At 43.5% G+C, this 14,582-nt stretch overlaps 1 protein-coding gene across 1 annotated transcript in view; it reads left to right on the top strand.

Moving 5' to 3' along the window:
* ARFGAP3 (ARF GTPase activating protein 3) overlaps positions 1-14,582 on the top strand; it is a 52,875-nt gene that overhangs the window by 16,912 nt on the left and 21,381 nt on the right. Inside the window, exons 4-9 of the mRNA XM_019624011.1 lie at positions 2,417-2,548; positions 3,540-3,623; positions 6,136-6,223; positions 11,208-11,264; positions 12,616-12,662; positions 13,275-13,417. Coding sequence (XP_019479556.1) covers positions 2,417-2,548; positions 3,540-3,623; positions 6,136-6,223; positions 11,208-11,264; positions 12,616-12,662; positions 13,275-13,417 — 551 coding nt within the window. The remainder of the gene's footprint in view (positions 1-2,416; positions 2,549-3,539; positions 3,624-6,135; positions 6,224-11,207; positions 11,265-12,615; positions 12,663-13,274; positions 13,418-14,582) is intronic.

Here is a 14,582-nt window from a genome sequence, read left to right as displayed (position 1 = left end):
AGGGCAGTGTCACTGGCCCTCATATGTGGGATCCGAACCGGGGCCCTCTGGCATCCCAAGCGAGTTCTTAACCATCGCGCCACTCGGCCGGCCCCCCTCCCCTAATTCTTCAATAAAATCTTTTTAAAAATTATATCTAGCATCAATTAGATATTTAAAATTAAAATTGTAAATCTAAAATAGTAGTTTTCAAAATACCAGATTCCCTTGGATCAGTGTTCCTCAACCTTTTTTCATTATTGTTCCCTAAGCAGAAAAATTAAATTTAAATTATTTAAAATTGAAATTGGATTTAACTTTTTCCTAGTGAGAGAAATGAAATACTAAAGAATGTGATTTTGGGGGCCGGCCGAGTGGCACGTTGGTTAGGAGTTAGCTTGGGACACCAGCTCTGAGCAGCAGGGCCCTGGTTCGGATCACACATGAGGGCCAGTGACGCTGCGCCCTCTACAGCTAAGATGGTGAACAACAGCTTGCTCTGGAGCTGGGCTGCCGTGAGTCGCCGGTGACGGCGTAGGCTGCAGTGGGGCTGGCCGGCAGCGGGTGTGAGCTTTCATGAGCTGCCGTCAGCCTCCATGAGAAGCCGTCCAGTGGCCAGCGACCAATCTGCCTCAGCTGGGAAGAACGCAATGAGCACAATACCAACATGGGCCAGTGAAGGGATGTCCTCCACAACTAGACTGAAGAACAAAAGGACAGCAACTTGCCTGTTCCCCTCTCCCAATTCCCCAATTAAAAAAAAAAATCTTAAAAAAAAAAGAATATGATTTTGTCAGGTAGGGGTGAGCTTTCAAGGGCCACAAACTATTGTAATAACTAAGTTTTGTTGTTGTTTTTTTTCACTTTCCAACAAACAATTTTTGCCCCATTAAGAAAGCATACCTTGGGGTCCGGCCGAGTGGCTCAGTTGGTTAAGAGCATGAGCTCTGAGCAACAGGGTCTCCGGTTCGATTCCCACATGGGCCAGTGAGCTCCACCCGAGCTGAGCTGCCGCTGAGCTGCCAACAGGTGGCAGGATGGCTCAGCTGGTGAGATCACATGCTCCTAACAAGGTTGCCGGTTCGACTCCCACATTGCATGGTAGACTACTCCCACCCGCAACTAAGATTGAATACGGCACCTTGAGCTGAGCAGCCCCTGAGCTGCTGACTGGCGGCCGGATGGCGACTGGACTTGGAGCTGAGCTAGCTGCGCCCTCCACAACTAAGATTGAAGGACAACAACTTGGCTGTTCCCCTTCCCCAATTCCCTAATAAAACCTTAAAAAACAACAACATATGAATTCTATGCTTCATGTCACCACATGGACTCTTATAAAGTGGTTGAAAAGTTTCCCCTAATTGTTTAAACATTTATCACCTTGCCTGTGCTGTCTTTCTTCATGAAGAAACAGTGCTGAACAAGGCGAAGGTTAGCGTAGCTCCTAAACAATTTGCCAGAAATTCCAATGCAGTAGAATCCTAATTGAAATGGATTGCTCATGAATTAAGAGTAGTCCCGGCAGGATTTGGACAAACTACAAACATTCAAAGTAACAAACTACCAACAGCACACTATCTACCAGCACCATAGGCAAGCCCCTGGGTCTCCTCAAGCTCGGCCTGGGTGAGCGAATTTATGTGAAAATGAGAAATGACAGAGAGCTTCACGGTAGATTACATGCTTATGATCGACATTGAAATATGATACTGGGAGATGTGGAAGAAACTGATTACCATAGAAATTGATGAAGAAACGTATGAAGAGGTATATAAGTCAACAGTACAGAATATTCCAGTGATTTTTGTTTGGGAAGATGGTGCTGTACTAGTTGCCCCTCCTTTGAGAATTGGCTGGAACAAAGACTTTATCCTGTGTGGAAAATAGGAGACTTGGTATGATTGCCTCTTTAAATGTAGAAGACATTCAAAAGAGAAACCAGGCTAAATTTGATATTAAGAAATGACCAAGGGGGGCCGGCCGAGTGGCGCATTGGTTAGGAGTTGGCTTGGGATGCCAGCTCTGAGCAGCAGGGCCCCGGTTCGGATACTACATATGAGGGCCAGTGACGCTGTGCCCTCTGCAGCTAAGATGGTGATAACTCACAAATTCTTAATCTAAATGGCATCTTTGTTTTCCTCCAACCCTTCCAATAAATCCGGTCACCAGGATGCAGCACTCTTTTTTCAGGAATTGATTTGCTCCGTTGTTTTTTCTGACAATTTCTGATTTTTAAACATTTATATTAAGTTTGATGTTTCCTTTTAAAAAAATTTTTTTAATGCAGAAAAATGTATTGTAAAAATTTTCATGGTTTACATTATTTTGGTTTTCACTAGTATTTGCTAAAAATCCTTTACAACATGAGGTAGCATTTTTGGTCACCGTGCTAGATTTAATGCAGTGTTGCTAGTAATCCGTGTACTCTCCTCTGTAGTCATCCTTCTTCCATCAACACGGGTGTGACACCAGCGACACCAACGCAAAGTACAACAGCCGCGCAGCCCAGCTCTACAGGGAGAGAATCAAGTCGCTGGCCACCCAGGCAACGCGGAAGCACAGCACTGACGTAAGCACAGCAGGTTGGATCGTCTCCTTCAGACGAACATTCGTTTCAGCAGGAAAAGGGGGTTTATTCCCAAACAGTGAAACCTGGCTGGATTCTCTTACAAGGAAACCACCAGCTGGTTCTCACTGTCGATGGTGGTTCTATGCTCTCGGGGTTGCTGTGAACGCTGTGGAGCAAATGCTGAAACCCCAGTCCCAGGGGAAATCCAGGGTCAGGTGTCTAGCTTCCGGTCGCATTTTTGTCAACTGATCCATGTAGAACCTTACCGTACGTGTATTTCTGTTTAAAGACACCTTATTGAATACATATCGTTGACTCTAACATTGAACTCGGCCAGCAGCACTGTAACTCATGTCTGAGTGAAACTGGATTTTTTCCGTAAGGCACATCACAGCCTCACGTGCTTAGGGACACCAGGTCCCGCTCAGTACTATGCTTGGAGGCCATTTTTAAACAGTGAAATCACCAACAAAAAGCACCAAACTGTGAAAACATGTCACTAAGTAGCCACAAGAAGGACACTTGTTTACAGTGTGAGCTGACACCAGGCAGAGTGTTGCCTTCTTCAGCCTCAGCTGGGAACCGGGCACTCCGGGCAGAGCCTTCACTGCTCTGCGCATGTCCACGAGGGCCCACAGGAGCACCCCGAGAACGATTTCGGGGTTACAAGTAGATTTCACGAGGACACGGATTCGCGGATATGGAATCCACAGCGAGGGGGATTGACTGTACTTTGGACCCTGCCCTTAATTATATCAGAAGTCCTTGGTCTTTCCTTTCAGGATGGTCTGTGACATCGTCGAGGTTGCTGCATTGATTGACACATGACTAAAATGTGCTCGGGGCCCTGTGTAGGCCTGCTCCTGACCTTACCGTAATGGGAAGTCCCCATCGGTAGCAAACAGGTCTCTAGGAAAAGAGTGAAGAGCAGGAAATAAAACCCTTTAAAGCCAGGGGAAATGCTAAGTGGCACTTCATGTTTTTGTTCTAGCTGTGGCTTGACAGTTGTGTGGCTCCGTCTTTGTCCCCTACACCAAAGGAGGAAGATTTCTTTGCCTCTCATGCTTCTCTTGAGGTATGTATTATGCGTTACATAGTTTCACAGTGTGCTTCATCTGACAGTTATAAAGGGAATATATCTAAAGTGTTTCAGGCTAAGCTGTAACAAACAACCCTGAAATACAGTCACTTAACCAAAAGAGAAATTTCCCGTCAGAGGTAGGCTGCCCAGGGCTGACCGAGGGATTTATTTTGCTATTCTCAAATGAGGCTTTCATCTCAGGGTCCAAAGTGGCTGCCCCAGTTCATAGCTGTTCCCGGCACTGGGAAGAGGACAGACATCCAGGAAAGCAAGTGCGCATCCTTTTACAGAAAAAATCCAGAGGGTGTACCCATCACCTCTGCGCAGACCCTGTCGGCTGGAATTTAGTCGCATGTCCCGTACCTAGCTGCCAGGGAAGCTGAGAAATTACTATAATCTGGCACAGTTTGGGTTAGAGCTTTGGAGCTGACAAAGAATGAAGGCAGTACTTTATAAACCGAAATTTTAATAGGGGTTTGAATCGCGTTGCCCCTGGTTAGCTGTGTGTATAGAACATGTCTCAAGGCTGTTATAAGAATGAAATGAGTTAATACAGATAAAAGGAATTAGTACCTAGCACAGAATAAGCCATAAATGCTATAAGCATCATTATCTTCTCTGTGGTCCGATGGCAACAATAACAACAATCCACGGTCCTTCCGTGGATTTTCCCCAGGTCGTTTAGATCAGGGAAGATCGGCCTCAAAGCCTAACATACTATTTACTGGTCCTGTAAGGACATGTGTGCTGACCTCTGGCTTACAGCCTCATGTTCTGTTAGCCGCCTAGTCCCGCTGCGGAGGGGTCCTCTTTGCCTAACTGCTGCTCAGGCCGGTCTTGAACCAATTTTCAAGTGAAACTTGTGTGAAGTTGTATAAATCGCCAAACCTCGAGGGTTTTTTACTATTACAATTTGCACATATGTGTTATTGATGCAGTCCATTGTTACCAGAAGTAGTTATCAAAAAAGAGAGGAACAGAAAAAAAATAGATAAGGTGTTCTATTGTGATCTGTTACTATTGTTTAATATAGAACTAGACATAGAATAGCCATGATTAGTAGCTGAGAAATGTTAGGAATAGACATGATGGGCTAAAAAGAGGAGAGATGAACAGTTTGGCGTGGATTAGCATTGGAGATGTTAATATGAATTCATGTTTATTTTAGCGTCTGTGTCTATACACACACAGTGGAGAACTAATCCTGTGCATGTGTGTCTGCATGGGTTAGTACATACACATATGTATTGCTCAGCTCTGCCCACTCAGAGGGCCAGGGGACAGTGACATCCCAGTACAACAAGCACACCCAGCTCCCAGATCTTGGTTTCTAAATACCTTTCTCCCATAAAATGAACCAGGGCTGCCTTTGGAGAAATCGCAGACTCTGGGACTGAGGCTGCTGGGGCAGATGAGCCTGTAGCATCCTATGGTGCTAGGCAGTAAGGAAGTGCTGGGGGAGGGGGTGGGGCCTGCACGAGGCCATGTCTAAAGGACTCAGGACCATCCTGAAAGAGGGCCCACCTAGTCAAAGCTGAAACAATTTGAACAACAATATAAATAATGACAGCATTGGATTATAATCCAAAGAATAAAGTAACTATCCAGAAGTCCATACTGACATAAATAGATGATTAAATAAATAAATGGGGAGAAGGGACAGTCTTCCTTTTAGAAAGTTCCAAGTCACGTATATAGATACTCCCCCTTGGAGTGGTGGAGTTTTAGCCCCATCCCTGGAGCGCAGGCCAGACTTAGTGACACGTTTCCCTCAACCTGAGCATGGGAGGGGAAAACTGTAACTTTACAGGAAAAAGATTGGCAGGTGTTTCCTGAGCCAAGTGCTCTGGTATCACCAGCATTCAGTCATGTTGACATGAGGTGGTGAGAAGGGCACCTCGCCTCTGTGGTTTTCTTCCCAAAATCGAGTCTCATCATGAGAAAACATCAGGCAAACCCAAATATGGGGACATTCTACAAAATACCTGATCAGTACCCTTCAGAAGTTTCAAGGGAATACTGAGAAAATGTCCCACACCAGAGGGGACTAAGGAGACGTGGCAAGTGCAGTGTGGGATCCTGGCTTGGATCCTGCAACAGAAAAGGAGATGGGTGGAAAAACTGCTGAAATCCAAATAAAGCTTGGAGTTTAGCTAATAATGTACCAGTGATAACTTCATTTTGACAGAGGGTACCATGGGTATTTTACCATTAGAGGAAGCTGGGTGGAGAATATATGGAAACTCTAACCTCTTTGCAACTTTTGTATAAATCTGAAATTATTGCATATTAAAATTTTTATTTTTAAAAAAGGAGGAAAAATAAGGAATTTGAGCATTGAAATAGAGACTTAAGAATAGACATGTTTAATATTATCCTTCCTTCCCAATAATCCAGGCACTAAGAAGGTGACTATTTAAATGATTAGGTTTTTCCCCTGATTTGATTTGTTTTTTTATGACTTTTCTTGCTTGGCCTGCTAATGACTTTTGTCACCTTGCCTCAGGTGAGTGGCACAGAGTGGGCCTCAGCACAACCAGAAGCATCTTCCTTAACACCAAGGAACGTGGAAACCACACCAGCAAATAATGAAGGTAGTCTTTCAAAGTTCACATAAGGCTACCCTATGGTTCAATGGTATGCTATGAAACTATCAGAAAATAAGACCCTGTATTTAATAGGGAAAGATATCCATAATACATTATAAAGTGGGCGAAATAGGTTACTGAACATGGAATATGATCTCATTTTTGTGAAAAACTGAAACAAAAACACATACACACAGAAAACATTCTGGAAGGTACACACCAAATTGTTAACTGAAGAATGAAATTACTGAGGATTTTTACTTTCAACTTGGTACAGTTTTGAAGTGACTGAACTTTTATAATGAATATCTGTTTTATAATCAGAAAATATGATTGCAGTTTAAAAAACTTCTATAAATAGCTGATGTCTAATGGTTGGTTCACATTTGGTGACTTTATGATAGGATTATATTTATTGTAAATAAATTATATCCATATCAATTGCTTACATTTTAAAAATCACTTATGTGATATGAATAACATGGATCAAGACACCAACTTTTTCTGTTTTAGAATTGAGCGTCTTTTGTTAGCCCGATAAACGTAAGTGTAAATTAACAACAGAAGCATAGCATTGACAACTAAGCAGTGAACTCCTGGAGTGCTGGGTCTTACAAGCTGAGCCTGGGACTTCTCTAAGGAGCTAGTGTAACAGGAAGGACTAAGCAGTCGCCAACCTTGAAACTGGGCGATAGGACAGAAACTTCCTGGCAAGGGTTTTTGTGGTAGGTTGGAGAATAAATAGTATTTCTCAAGCGCCCTAGAAGCGGTGGTCACTCGGCTCTCTGTGAGAGGAGTGAGGAAACGTGCTGGAAAGAAAAGATTTGGTCACTTCCCTTGTATTGAATTACAGGTGGGAGTGTCCGAGATTCCATCAAACAGCAGGTTTCAGGATGCCTGCTTTTCATTTTACGGGTCTAAGAGTAGATTGGTCAGTGAATCAGGATAGGAACATTTTGCATTCTGGGGAACAGTGAATGGAGTTGGGACAAATGTCTGGCATTTTGGAAAAAATAATAAAATAAAGCAGAATTCCTCCTTTACACCAAACTAAATTCAGTGGATCAAAGATTTAAGTATAAAACATTAAAATATGAGGGAGCTAGGCCCGGCTGAGTGGCGCGATGGTTAAGAACTGGCTTGGGATGCCACAGGGCCCCAGTTCGAATCCCACATATGAGGGCCAGTGACACTGCCCTCCACAGCTAAGATGCTGAACAACAGCTCAACCTGGAGCTGGGCTGCCGTGAGTCGCTGGCGACGGCGTAGGCTGCAGCCCCTGTGGCAGTGGGTTGCCATGGGCTACCGTGTGTAGCCAGCAGCCAGCGTGAGCGACCAGCAGCCGCAGTGAGCGGCCGTCCAGAAGCCGGCAACTGATCTGCCTCGCCTGGAAAGAGCGCAATGATGGTGCCAACTTGGGCCAGTGAAGCAACGTCCTCCACAACTAGACTGAAGAACAAAAGGAAAGCAACTTGTCTGTTCCCCTTCCCCCAGTTCCCCAATAAAAATCTTAAAAAAGTATGAGGGAGCTAGAAGGCACCTGGGCACAGGTTTTTTGTCTTCCTGGGATGGGGAAGCCCTGCTATGCGCAGTCAAGCCTCATGAAAGCTTAGTAGGTCTGACTAGTAGAAAAGTAACGTTCCTGGTCCGAAGAAGTGCCTTAAAAAGACAAATGATAAATATTTGCAGTTCATATGTAGACAAAAGCTTAGTTCCTTAATATGCGAAGAACTCTGACATGGCTGGTTTGTGTGATTTGCGCCTGTGATTTTTTTTTGCTTTTCATCTTTTATGCACGTGACCCTACATGCCTGCAAAGAAGACATTTACACATCTCCAAGTGGCATTTAACTTTTAGATTTCTCGGACATCCACTGCACTGCAGCCACACTGGCCCTTCGCTTCTTTCCTGTATTTGCTTTCTGTTTGGTTTGGAGCGGGACTGTCACCCTGGTTGTCATGCGGACACCCCATTATTGGAGTCTCAGCTCCATGTCCTCTCTCAGAGAGGCCGCGTCTAGCCACAGAGCCCCTCCAGCCCTGGCCACATGTATGCACAGTGCCTTCCTCTCAGCACAACACACCTGAGCTCTGGCAGCTGTCATGTCCCTCCGCGGGCGTGTCCACTGTGTGTCCCGTCCACTGGGCTGTGAGCTCAGGGAGAGGTTCTGTTGTAAGAGAAGGAATCTTCCCGAGCCATTTATCGGCCTGTCATTATCCATAAGGAGAAAAGAGGAAATATAATTCCAACCCTCTGCTGACTGACAGAGAAACAGTGGGGTGCGTACCTTCTGAAAGTACAGGTGATCATTTGAATATTATTACCATAACAACTTATTAGCCTAAAAGCCTGAGGTTGGAGGTTACAGGCCCCAGGACATCCACGTAACCCTTCCAGGCCAGATGTCTCAGCTTATTTTACTAACAGAAAACTAAGGTAACGAAATGCAGAACAAGATTTTATTCTTGTAAATATCTTCTAATCTACATTCTTAGCTGAAGAGTTTCTCCTTAAAGGTTTTATTTGGAATTCCACCTCCTTTTGTACCAGCAACAGCCCTTTCCTCTCCCTTCTCAGTCCAGAATTTTTCTTAAGCAGCTGTTAGGTAGACTTGTTGTCTCCAGGCTTAACCCAGAATTTTATCTGTCAGCCCTGGGTGACAAGGTGCAGTCTTGACTAAACTTAAGGATTATACAAGGAAAAAGAGGGAACAAAAGAATTTTTTTTTTCAGCTGAGCCATCCTGCCACCTGTTGGCAGCTCAGCGGCTGCTCAGCTCGGGCCGGGACTCGAACCGCTGTTGCTCAGAGCTCAAACTCTTGAGCGAGCTCTTAACCAACTGAGCCACTCGGCCGGCCCCGAGAACAAAAGAATTTTAACAAATAGAACGGGAGGCCTGAAATACTCAGCTTACATGTTACTTATTGCTCTTTCTCGGTGGCCCAGAAATCCCTGACCCATAGTAGGTGATCAAGAAAGGCATAGTCAGGGCCGGCCGAGTGGCGCGATGGTTAAAAACTGGCTTGGGACGCCAGAGGGCCCCGGTTCGGATCCCACATATGAGGGCCAGTGACACTGCCCTCTACAGCTAAGATGCTGAACAACAGCTCAACCTGGAGCTGGGCTGCTGTGAGTCCCCGGCGACGGCGTAGGCTGCAGCCCCTGTGGCAGTGGGTTGCCATGGACTACCGTGTGTAGCCAGCAGCCAGCAGCCACAGTGAGCGGCCAGCAGCCACAGTGAGCGGCCAGCAGCCGCAGTGAGCGGCCAGCAGCCGCAGTGAGCGGCCGTCCAGAAGCCGGCGACTGATCTGCCTCGCCCGGGAAGAACGCAATGATGGTGCCAACTTGGGCCAGTGAAGCAACGTCCTCCACAACTAGACTGAAGAACAAAAGGACAGCAACTTGTCTGTTCCCCTTCCCCCAATTCCCCAGCGCTGTTCCCATCCCCCCAATTCCCCAATTAAAAAAAAAGAAAAGAAAGGCATAGTCAGTTCTTTTTCTACAAAATATCATCATTCTCACTCATCCTGCTGTTCCTATTTAAATGCCTTACCTAGAGTTTACCTTTCAAATATTTACATATTTAAAAAAAAAACAAAAACAGTTGAGTTTCCTCTGTTGGGCCAGACATTTTTAAATAGCAGCTTTATTGACATATAATTCACACACTATAAAATTCACTGTTTTAAAGTATACAATTAGTGGTGGTTAGTATATTCACAAGATTGGGCCACCATCACCACTAGCTAATTCCAGAACATTTTCAGCATTCCCAAAAGAAACCCCATATTTGTCAATAGTCGCTCCCCATTCTCCCTGTCCCTGCCCCCAGCCCCTGGCAACCACTAGTCTGCTTCCTATCTCTATGGATTTACCTATTCTGCACATTTCATACATAAGGAATCATATAATATGTGGGCTTTTGTGACTGGCCTCTTTAGCTTAACACAATTTTTTTTTTTTTAAGATTTTATTGGGGAGAGGGAAAAAGGGAACAGTGTTGGGAAATTGGGGAAGGGGAACAGCCAAGTTGTCCTTCAATCTCAGTTGTGGAGGGCGCAGCTAGCTCAGCTCCAAGTCCAGTCGCCATCCAGCCGCCCAGCAGCAGCTCATGGCTGCTCAGCTCAAGGTGTCATGTTCAATCTTAGTTGTGGGTGAGCGTAGCCCATCATCCCATGCAGGAGTCGAACTGGCAACCTTGTTGTTAGGAACACGTGTTCTTACCAGCTGAGCCATCCTGCCACCTGTTGGCAGCTCAGCAAGCAGCTCAGGTTGGGTGCAGCTCACTGGCCCATGTGGGAATTGAACTGATGACCCTGTTGGCTCAGAGCTCACGCTCTTAACCAACTGAGCGACTTGGCCGACCCAGCATAATCTTTTAAATGTTCATCCATGTTGTAGCCTGTGTCAGTCTTTCTTTTCTTTTCTTTTCTTTTTTATGGCCAAATAACATTCCATTACATAGATATACTACATTTTACCTATTTTTAAAATAATAAATAAAATTAAAGTAACAAAATATTTTAAAAATAAAGACAAAAGAGCTGTTAATGAGGATCGTTTTTTAGGTAAACTAGAAAACAGGGCAGATTTCCTGACAACTGAAAATTTAGGTTTCTATTACTGATATAATTGGCATTAGAATTTCTAAATGTTAACATATATTGGGTATATAGCCCATATGTGTACGGGGTAGCTCAGAACAGTTCTTTAAAACACCAGATCACAAGGTAGAATTCCGAATGATATTAGTTAGGGAGACCACTAATATTTTTATTCTATAAAGCAACCAAATAAAAAAATACACTTCTATTTTAATGGCCTTTTAAATCAAAATTATTATAATGGTAAAATAGAAAATGGAGCTTAAAAGAAAGACAATCATGGACAACACTGGATATGTACTACCGAGCAAGTTGAATGTCTTACATACTCAGTGGTGTTTGAAGAGTCTGTTTTCCGCATTAATACCAATGTTTTTAACTTTTAGGACCGGAACAAGGACCGAGTGTGGAAGGTCTTAACGCACCAACAAAGGCTGCTTTAGGTAACGTGCACAAGACTCTCTGATCTGCTTTAGAGAGAGAGACTCATTCAGGAAACAATGGATCCTACCTTTGCCTTCTGCCTGGACTTTAGAGAGCCGTCTGGCACCATGACTATTCACCTATAGCCTGTTAATGAGGTTTTATTAAGGAAACATGCCGTTCTGATTTAACCTGCTTGACAGTGGTGACATGCTGCCGCCCGTGCACCCGGCCAAGACTGCTGGGAGGCTTCCATGGGCGGGTGCGCATTGCTCTGGTTTATGTTCCCAACGTAAGCAGAGGTCAGAGCAGCCACACGATTCCTGTTTACTCAAGAACTCTTAGGATTTTCTTTGCGTTCTGATTTTATTATAGGTGAACTTAAAAGTTTTCTTTATTAGGGAAGTAAAACCTGAAATTGGTGCCAATTATACTGCATTAATTGGAAAGCAACCACTTTGGTGAAAAACAGCTAAACTATTCAAAATATTCTCTATAGTTCCATCACGTATTAATAGACTTGTAGAAGTTTGGGAGCAGATTATGTGATCACTACAATACAAACCTAAAAGAGTAGTGGAAAGAAAAATTTCCAGGGATCTCTTTTTTATACTTGAAATGGAATGATGTTACCCTCTCATTAGAGCTAAAGATTTTAATCTTTTGTTGTTTGTGGTTTTATATCTTTTCCTATTAAAGAACATTCTCATCTGTAATAAAAAAATTTAAGATTTTATTCTTACTGAGTCTCTTAAACATAATTCTACAAACAGAATTAATATTCTCTGATTAAAATTTACCCAGAAAACAACTTTTTAGAAACTTTTCCTAAAAGCGTCATATATTTTTTGTGCAATGTAGAAAGTGTGGCTACTAAAATAATAGGATGCTTTAATACTTGTTATTGATTAATATGATAAAGCCTGTTTGTAAATCAAGGTGGAAAAGCACATCACTGATTGTTTTCGTTGTATACATAATGCATGGCTAACTTTACATTTTGAAATAATTTGGAAGGTTTTTGAAGAGTAGAGTTTACTGGGAGAGTGTGTTCTAATATGCCAAGAAATGTTCCTGAAGAAAGTGATGAATGGGGGCAGCTCGGGCCCTTTATCTCTGTTCCGTGTGGTGTCCAAAAATGTGTTTCCTCTAAGTTTGGATGTTATGTGGAAATGCTGAGGACTCCATTTGATGAAGCTCTGTTCATCCAAAATGCACTCATGTCCTGTCTCCTGGGTGACAAATGTCTCTTAAATAATAATATACAGTGTCTAATATACAGTATCTTAGAATTTTTTAAAAAGATACACTAAAAATAGAAAAAGTATGTATTTCTGTTGGTCTGACTTTCTACTTTGTGTTTTTTGACAGAGGTTTCCTCCATCATGAAAAAGAAGCCAAATCAAGCTAAAAAAGGAGTGAGTATGATGTACCAAATATCCAGCAGTTCATCTCTAAAATAGCTTACACACTCAAGAAGCCACTTTTGTCGTTTTAATTTCCTTATTTTCAGCTATATTATAATAAATGTGGCTTTGATAAATAGTCTATGTTTTGTTCAGTGAGGTGAACGTTATTCTTAGTGAGGTTTTCCAGAATGGGCATTTAACGTTTCTTCTGTCAATGACAAAATACTTTAAAATATCAGCAGAGATGCCCTGGCAGTTTCTCTCATATTTGTGTTTCTCTGAGCAATGCTGCCTCGTGAGGCCTGGAGGGTTGTCATCTGTTCAGCTTTCAGATACCATGATTCCTTTTAGAGCCCCTGCTGTGGAGGCAGGCACCAGGGTTTGAATCCTGATGTCCTCGTCACTTACTGCTGTGTGATCTCCGGCCAGTCGCTTAAGATGCATGAGCTCCAGCTCCCCACCTGTCAACGGCAGAGTAATAATACCCACTTCCTAGAGTTGTGAGGACTAAGTGAGAGAACCAGGCGTAAAGCGCTCCTCACAGCAGCTGCCATTACGCTAGCTGTTGTCGCAAAAGCCTTCCAACAGGTTGGGTAGAATATAATCTTACATATCTTCTAGCTTGGGGCCAAAAAAGGAGGTTTGGGAGCCCAGAAACTGACAAATACGTGCTTTAACGAAATTGAGAAACAAGCCCAAGCTGTGGATAAAATGAAGGAGGAGGAAGACCTTCGGGCCAAGGCAGCACCTCAGGAGGAAACGATGTAAGTTTCATTTAGTTGAAGTGATGTGTTTTTAGTGAATACAACTATTAATTAAACAACACCCAGATTTGCTTTCCAAATGCCATTTATTTTTGCATGTATGTGTGTGAAGAGGGTAATGCAAAATTTAGTTTTATGAAAACTAACGTCTCATCAGTGGGTAGATGGGAGCGGAGAGGGCCGAGAGGTGAGGGAGCGTGGCACCAACTTCCGGTTGAAGTTGTGAGCGTGGGATTTGGGTGGTGTCAATGGGAAGGGAAAGACAGATGTGTCAGGAGGCATCGACACGCGGGAGATACCCAGCATCCTTAGTCAGCAGGGAAATGCACCATCAGACGCCACTGCACTCACCAGGACGGCTAGAATCAAGAGGCCAGACAGTAACAAGTGTTGGCGAGAATGTGGAGAAATCAGCACTCTCCTACACTGCTGGTGGCAGTGTAACAAGTTAAACAGCGAGTCAGCATACGACCCAGCAATTCCACTCCTAAGAGAAATTAAAACACACGTCCACACGTTCACACAACAGCTTGCACGTGAGTGTTCATAGCAGCATCAATCCCTATAGCCAAGCAGTAGAAACAGCCCAGATCAACTGAGGAAAGGATAAACAAAATGTGGTCTATCCATGCAATAGGTCTTATTCAGCCATAAAAAGGAATGAAGTGATGTTATGTGCTACAACAGGGATAAACCTTGCAAAGCTTGTGCTAAGTAAGAAGCCAGTTGCAAAGACCACATGCTGTATGATTTCGTGCATATGAAATGACCAGAGCAGGCAAATCCATAGAAAAAGGAGGCAAACCAGTGGGTGCCAGGGGCTGGGGGCAGGGGCAGGGACAGGGAGCATGGGGAGTGACTCCTACTAACGGGTCCAGGGTTTCTTTTTGGGATGATGAGAATGTCCTGGAATTAGATAGTGGTGGCGGTGGTACAGCTTTGTGAATATACCGAGCACCATGAATTATATACTTTAAAAGGATTACTTTTATGGTACATGAATGATGTCTCAATAATGAGGAAAGTATTTATTAAATAAATCAATCAATAATAAATAAATAAAAGCAAGAAGAAAAAAAGCATAAAAAAATTTAAAAAGAAGGTATTTACAATGTGAAGCTCCATTGGACTCTGAAGGGAGACTTGGTGAGAATGAAGAGGGGTT

This window comes from Hipposideros armiger, unplaced genomic scaffold, assembly GCF_001890085.2.
Source record: "Hipposideros armiger isolate ML-2016 unplaced genomic scaffold, ASM189008v1 scaffold_572, whole genome shotgun sequence".
In the NCBI taxonomy this organism is placed as follows: domain Eukaryota; kingdom Metazoa; phylum Chordata; class Mammalia; order Chiroptera; family Hipposideridae; genus Hipposideros; species Hipposideros armiger.
This window is presented reverse-complemented; position numbering and strand designations above follow the sequence as displayed.